Source organism: Primulina eburnea, chromosome 4, assembly GCF_022965805.1.
Source record: "Primulina eburnea isolate SZY01 chromosome 4, ASM2296580v1, whole genome shotgun sequence".
Lineage (NCBI taxonomy): Eukaryota > Viridiplantae > Streptophyta > Magnoliopsida > Lamiales > Gesneriaceae > Primulina > Primulina eburnea.
In genome coordinates, this window is record NC_133104.1 from 3,547,987 (window position 1) to 3,555,097 (window position 7,111).

At 30.1% G+C, this 7,111-nt stretch overlaps 2 protein-coding genes across 2 annotated transcripts; one reads left to right on the plus strand and one right to left on the minus strand.

Annotated features, from left to right (window-relative positions):
• Positions 1–936: 936 nt before the first annotated feature.
• LOC140829610 (uncharacterized) lies at positions 937–2,260 on the minus strand. The gene is made up of 2 exons (XM_073192924.1): positions 2,227–2,260; positions 937–1,448 (listed from the first exon to the last, which is right to left on the minus strand). Exons 1-2 carry the CDS (start codon positions 2,258–2,260, stop codon positions 937–939), a joined length of 546 nt encoding a protein of 181 aa, XP_073049025.1.
• A 1,829-nt stretch (positions 2,261–4,089) lies between these two features.
• On the plus strand, positions 4,090–4,955 carry LOC140829611 (MLP-like protein 423). Its single transcript, XM_073192925.1, has 2 exons — positions 4,090–4,270; positions 4,687–4,955. Exons 1-2 carry the CDS (start codon positions 4,090–4,092, stop codon positions 4,953–4,955), a joined length of 450 nt encoding a protein of 149 aa, XP_073049026.1.
• The last annotated feature ends 2,156 nt before the right edge of the window (positions 4,956–7,111 follow it).

The following is a 7,111-nucleotide window of genomic DNA, read 5'->3' on the forward strand; positions in this document are numbered from 1 at the left end:
ATAGATCAGCCATCCAAAATTCAATACTAGCCACATATACCAATACAAATTTTTTGTATTCATATTTTTTAATAGGATTTTTTCCCAAAAATATAATTTTATGTTCTCAGCTCTCGATATAAATTCATCGTCATCGGTTCAATTTTAAATAAAATAATTTTACAAAAAACGAAACACTGAGAAAACCATGTTTATCATTTTTCTCATGTTATTAGCTAATTCACAATCTTAGTTCACTAGCTTGTATTTTTTAAATCTCACAATTTTTTTACCGGAGTGCTAATGTGTAATCAGATAAGTCATTAATGTTTTTCTCCACTTCATGATTTTCTAGTGGCACATCATCATTTTCTGATGCTACTTCGGCATCTTGATGAAAAGCACTAAGACCGAAAAAAATTACAAATTAGTGGACTAAAACCTAAATTAACCGAGAAAAAGAACAATTTTTTTTATAACTTACACCACCAAAATATATAATTATCCCAAAGTATAAAATTATAAAAAATTTGTCAAATATTACTAGAAACATAACATAACATATATACTGAATATTCGGACAATAAAAAAAGGGCCGAAAAAGATTTCAAAAGTTATAAATTCTATATAATCTATATCGGTCGGGTCTTATAAAATCCGTTAATCATACCCGTCAAGTACAAGATTTATTACTCATTTTAACATACAAATACACGACTCCAAAAAAATTGAATAAAAATATGATACTCATTATATCCAGACTCGTTGTCATCTCCGAAGGGAGCGCAACAACGAAGATGCATATTATCATATAAAAAGAGGTGAAACGAAGGGATTAGTACTATCAGAAAAGTTTCTCTAACAGAGTTGTAAGACTTTATGTATTTTGTAATAAAATATATAAATCGAGTTTTGAGAATTTTTTTTTTTTTTTTTTTTGAAAGTAAAACAAATTCATTACTTCATAATATCATGATTTACAATATTAAGTAACCAATCTGGTATATCACCAGAACACCAAACAACAAAAGAGGAAACCTCAGAAGCTACACGAGCTAACCGATGAGCAGCTCTGTTGGCCGATCTCGGCATGTGGTTGATAGACAAGAAAGCATCCATCTTCAGCATAATGAGAATGTCGATTGAGAGCACGCCACTCGGACCAAGGTCAACTAATGAGTTGCTAATAGCTTGAACAGCAAGTAACGAATCTGAGAAAATATTGACATCGTGAAGGCCTAGATTCAAACAAAACTCCATGCCGAACCTGATAGCACATAATTCCGCATCTTTCACTGATCCCGGATGACGAATAATGTGAGCCGAAGCTCCCAAGACTGTACCATTATTATCACGGATCACAGCCCCAACACTGAACTGGTTTCTACCTTCATCAAACCCAGCATCAATGTCTAGTCGCAACTGATTCGGGACTGGAGGCACCCAACACTGGCTCAATAAATTGATGCCTAAATCATTTCGAAAACTTAATAATCACTTTCGAGGATGTTGTCGTGTCGTGTCGTGTCTCCTTTCTCGCGCTGACATTGTGACACTGACTGGCCAATAAAAAAATCGGTAACAAATTCTAAAATCAAGTAGTCAACGAAGTGTGGTTCACTGAATTAGAACAACAATGTACTGATGTTTTTAAAATATATATATTACTTACTTATTTTTATTTATGATAAATTATTATTTTAAGAAATTAATGATAAACATAAAATAGAAAAGATATTGTAAAATAATTAAAAAAATATCGAAAAAATATATATAATCATCCATCTCATTTTATGTATACGTTGTTTAAAAAAAATGGTTGAACATACGACGACAAGTTTGAGTTCAACATATAAGTAAGTTGGCACAAGTTTAATTCTGGATATTTAGGGATTTCAATATTTGTACGTCATTCTTTCTTTTTAATGGAAAGACAGTACTAAAAAACTTTGATAATTACAAGCAATTTGAAATCATCTACTTCGGTAGGACTAAAATATTGCTAATTGAAACTCTTAGTAAACTTCAATCTTAATCAAAGTGAGCAGACTTCTATATATACTCTCAATTACAAGGATTTCACACAAAAAAAAAAAAAAAAATCTAAGCATCAATTGATCATATAATAACTTATTAGTGTGTGTTTGCTTTGATCAATTTGGCTTGTAAAAAGCTTTCCCAAAAAGATACAGAAGATCGGAGAATTAGAATTCCAAAGAGTTGAAGAGTCTTAATAGCTTGTCAAACCGATCTGTTTATAGACTTCATCTGCCACATTCATCTTTTTAAATCATATATTTGTTTTCAAATACAGATGTCGTTGTTGTCTTATAATCATCCTCTTTTCTGAGAGATTTTGGTAGTGCGCATGAATTTTGACATTCTGTTGGGAATCAGTTATTGTTAGTACAGAAAAATTTATCTGATATTTCAGTTGAGCTCTGATTCTTAATCACTAAGTATAATGATATTTTTCATAGAATGCTTGGATTTGGACTGGCTGGTCCACTTAAATAAACTGTCGTCAATTGAGCTCCATCACTTGTCCTTAGATCAATTTGCCTATCAATATCTCTTTTTTCTTATACTATCAGTTTGACTCGATAGTCAGTTAGACTTTTAGAAAAAAATTGTCGTGAATGTTCAGTTAATTTTTTTTTTACCCGAAAAAAATGATCGAGTTGGGTTGGGTTAGGTTTGGGTGACCCAAGTTGACCCGACAATTTTAATTTTTTTAAAAAATATAATTAATAATATTACATACATTTTTATATATTGTATGTCTGAATATCATAAATTTTCATAATTTAATATTTATTTTGAACTTTTTTACTTTTTATTTGATTTAATAAATATATTTTATTTTTCTACCATTAGACTTTTAAATTTAAATCATATATACGAGTTAGATTTTGTTATTATGTGTTTAAATTAAAATATTAATTTTTTTGAATTTTATTTAATTTTTTAAAAAAGATTTTAAAACAAATTCAAAATCGGGTTGAATAAGTTGATTCGGGTTGGCTTGGGTTCGGGTTGAAGCAATTTTTGAATAGTACTATTGTTCAACCCGAGCCGACCCACCCGAATGGACACTCACATACATTTTCATAGTGCCAAAAATTAAAAGATAAAAAAATCATAAAATATTTTTAATAACATAGAAAATTGAAATTTCCAAAAAAAAAAAAAAAACAAACAAACAAACATGAAAAATGAACATTTAATTTCTCGTCGACTATATATTACCTCTCTAGTGATGTAAATGAGCCAAACCGTTCGAAGCTCGGTACGATAAAAGCTCGTTTGAGCTCGTTAATGAGGCTCGTTAAAATAAACAAACCAAAATCAAGCTTTACAGTATTCAGCTCAGTTAGCTCGTGAACATGTTCGTTAGTAAGTTCGTGAGTAATCTTTTAAATGAAAAAATATTAGTTTTGATATTTGATTTATTGATTTTGCATATTATTTATGAAATATATAGAAAAATCTATTAAATTTATTTTATTATAATAAATTTACAAATTTTAATAAAAAATAATATATTTTTCTTTAAATATATAATTTATTTTTAATTAATTTAATGAAAATTTAAATGTATAAGTCATATTTATTTAGCTTGTTTAGGCTCGATAAAGGCTTGAATAAGCTCGTGAGCCATGCATATATTCGTTAAATAAAGCTCGAGTTCGGCTCGATTATAAACGAGCCAAGCTCAAACATTCAACGGCTCGGTTCGGCTCGACTCGATTACATCCCTAACCTCTACAAGATGAGTAGACACTGCATTAGTAGTCGTGATATGCATTATATGAAATTCACATTCAAAATTGTTTCCTACTTATTTATATCATATCATCTTGCCTTCTTAGCTTCGATTCAATTCCGTGCCTTAGCTTCTTTGAATGAAATTTCCTTGAATGAAGTTATCGGCGAACATATTGACCTTCGGTTTGCGGCTCTATTTGACTACACCTCGAAGACTGGAACCTTAATTATTATAATGCATTTCAATATTTATATTTAATTCTATATATACATTACCACTTTTTATCAGAATCACAACAACATAAAACTAATTTTTAATTACTTCATACTCGACCGAGCATAATGGCATGCACTTTTTCAGTGGAATTTGAAGCCAAATCTGATGCAGAAAAGATTTGGGACTTCGTCAAAAATTTCCATATTATATGCCCTCAAGCCTTCCCTCAATTGTATGACAGCGTCGAGGTGGTCGAAGGCGATGGAAACTCGAGCGGCACGGTCCGTATAGTCAAATATGTACCAGGTACATGCTTAATTGATTCATAATTTAATTATTTTCGAAGTTTTTTTTATCTGCTAACTTGCACAATTTTGAGTTTTGGATAATCGAACTTTCAAATTTTGGTTTCTGTAAATTTGAATTTTTGGTTGTATTGGCTAAATTGTTGATGTGACATATATAAGTCAGTAATTTTCGATTTCATGCATGTTAGCATTTTTCAGTGTAACGTCAATAATTTTCGATGTCACATTATTAATTTGATCAAATTAAAACAGCCGAAAATTAAAAGTTAATCTACAAAAACGAAACTTTGAAAACTTAGTGGACCAAAACTCAAAGTTCACCAAGAATTTTACTCCATCGTTTCGTGTTTGCATAACATTTTTTTCTCGAGTTCAACAATTAATTAATTCGATCTTGTTGGTTATAATTTGCAGGGATTCCAGTAACAAACATTATAGAAAGGCTGGATTTAGTTGATGATGAGAACAAAACAATAAGTTGCACATTTTTAGGAGGAGATATCTTTGAAATTTACAAGAGCTTCAAGGCCACTTTGGTTTTAAATCCCAAAGGCGATGGAACCATAATGAAGTATTACGGAGAATTTGAAAGGGCAACCGGAGCTGAGGCTTTTGCCCACGACGTCAAGGATTTCATCGATTTAACTTTCGGCATTTTGGATAAATATCTCCTCTCCAAGTAAAATATAAATTCTTTACTCAGATATATATTTATATCAATATTCTCCGATGAAAAATAACAAAAATTGTTTAAATTTGAAATACATTGGACTAAATTTAAATTTGATAACATAAAAGACTGCATTGCACAAAAGAGAGAAGTTATTTTTATTATTTATTATTTAATGGAATTTTATTTGTTTTATGTTTTATGAGACCATTCTTGTCCCGGCATGATTTATTTTAATTTCAGGAGTTTGTCTTAAATTAGATATTTACATGTATATGTGAAAATGGAATCATCAGGGTTGGAGGTTTAAAAAATGGAGGCTGAGAGCGAAAAAACAAAAAAATTAGGGGGTGGAAGAACAAAAATCAGGGAAGAAAATGAAAAATAATAATTGTTTTTGACCCTTAGTCAATAAAATTAAAAAATTGAAGGGGCGGGGGGTTAAAAAATTGAGGGGGTGGCGGTCGCACCCCGCCCCCGCCCCATTGGCTCCGTTGTGAGAACCCAAATTTTTGGGAATTTATTAAATAAATATATATGTATAAGAATTTATTTTCGAGTTATAATAAATTCGAAAATATAAATAATATATGGTAATCGAAATCCAGCACAAAATATATACATTATTTTCTAAATTTAGGAAGGTGCAAGAACAAAAATCAGGGAAGAAAATGAAAAAATAATAATTATTTATGACCAATAGTTAACAAAATTTAAAAATTGAAGGGGCGGGAGTTAAAAAATTGAGGGGGTGGCGGTCGTATCCCGTCTCCGTTGGCTCCGTCACTGAAATCATCGATGGGTTACCACTTAGATATATGAAGGATTTATATATTTTTGTTGAATTATGGAGCCAAGATTTAAAATACATTCTCTTGCAAAAGAGATTGTATGAAATGAGATTAACAATTTATAAACCAATTTATGAAGGTTTTGAAATTAATATAACTTCGATGAACACAAAAATTCTGGTACCTACACGTAGATCAAATGGCAGTTCGGCCCATAACAGCCATAATATCCAGTTGGATTGGGCTACCCATTATCGGCCCAAATTTTGTGGGGGCAATGACCTTGTAGCCCAATTGGTAATCAACTTTATCCACTTCCGTAGTTTGATTCTTATAAACCCAATATATTTTAATTTTAATCAAAGAAAGGAGCAATCATGTCACATTATTTTATATATATATATATTCAAAGAAAGGAGCAATCATTTCACATTATTTATATGCATATATATATATATATATATATATATAATATAATATAAAAGTTACCAACTATTGGCATCTTGTCACGAACTTCATGTGATGGCCTAATTTACTCGCACATATATTTTGAAAATAGCTTCCATAAAGTAGTTGTTGTTGTTGTTATTAAAAAAATACGTTTTTATCCAATAAATTGATTGATTTATTTATTTATGTCTATCACCGGAATGCTTATTTTTTGGTCAGAAAACGCTGATTAAACGATAGTTAAAGTTAAAGTTATCAGAAAATACATATTTATTGATTTTGAAGATAAATCAATCTAACATAAAAAATTCTAACAAATCAAACAAACTTTACAAGTTCTCTACATTCCACAAGAATCATTCAATGACTGTTACAACAAATTGTGTATTTATCATTATTTAATCAGCTTTTTTTGAGCAAAATTTGAATATTTCGGTTATAGATGAACCAAAATAGCCAAAATCCAAAAGTAATATGTGAGACCGTCTCATGGATCTTAATCTGTGAGACGGGTCAACCCTACCCATATTCACAATAAAAAGTAATACTCTTAGCATAAAAAGTAATACTTTTTCACGGATGACCCAAATAAGAGATCCGTCTCACGAATATGATCCGTGAGACCATCTCACACAAGTTTTTGCCAAGTTAATATATCAAGACAAAAAATTGAAAAACTAATGTACCAAAACCAAAAAATGTGCAAATCACTGGACCCAAAAAAATATTTTCCTTATTATTATTATTATTTAAACAAAAAAATATCATATTTAAGGAGTTGAGGTAAAACCCCAAAAACCACATTTTGTGGTCTAGGGTTTTTTAAGTACAATTTAAAAAGGATTTTTCTATCTGAAGAGTATATTCTTCTGAATAAATTTATTTTATATGAAAAAATGCTTTCAATAGGAAAGAGTGAGAAAGACTA

Coding starts and splice junctions, on each gene's coding strand:
- LOC140829610 (XM_073192924.1), bottom strand. CDS start 2,260: ATGAATGTGGCAGATGAAGTCTATAAACAGATCG. Junction 1,449..2,226: donor TGAAGTCTATAAACAGATCG/GTTTGACAAGCT, acceptor GAAATGATTTAG/GCATCAATTTATTGAGCCAG.
- LOC140829611 (XM_073192925.1), top strand. CDS start 4,090: ATGGCATGCACTTTTTCAGTGGAATTTGAAGCCAAATCTGATGCAGAA. Junction 4,271..4,686: donor TATAGTCAAATATGTACCAG/GTACATGCTTAA, acceptor TATAATTTGCAG/GGATTCCAGTAACAAACATT.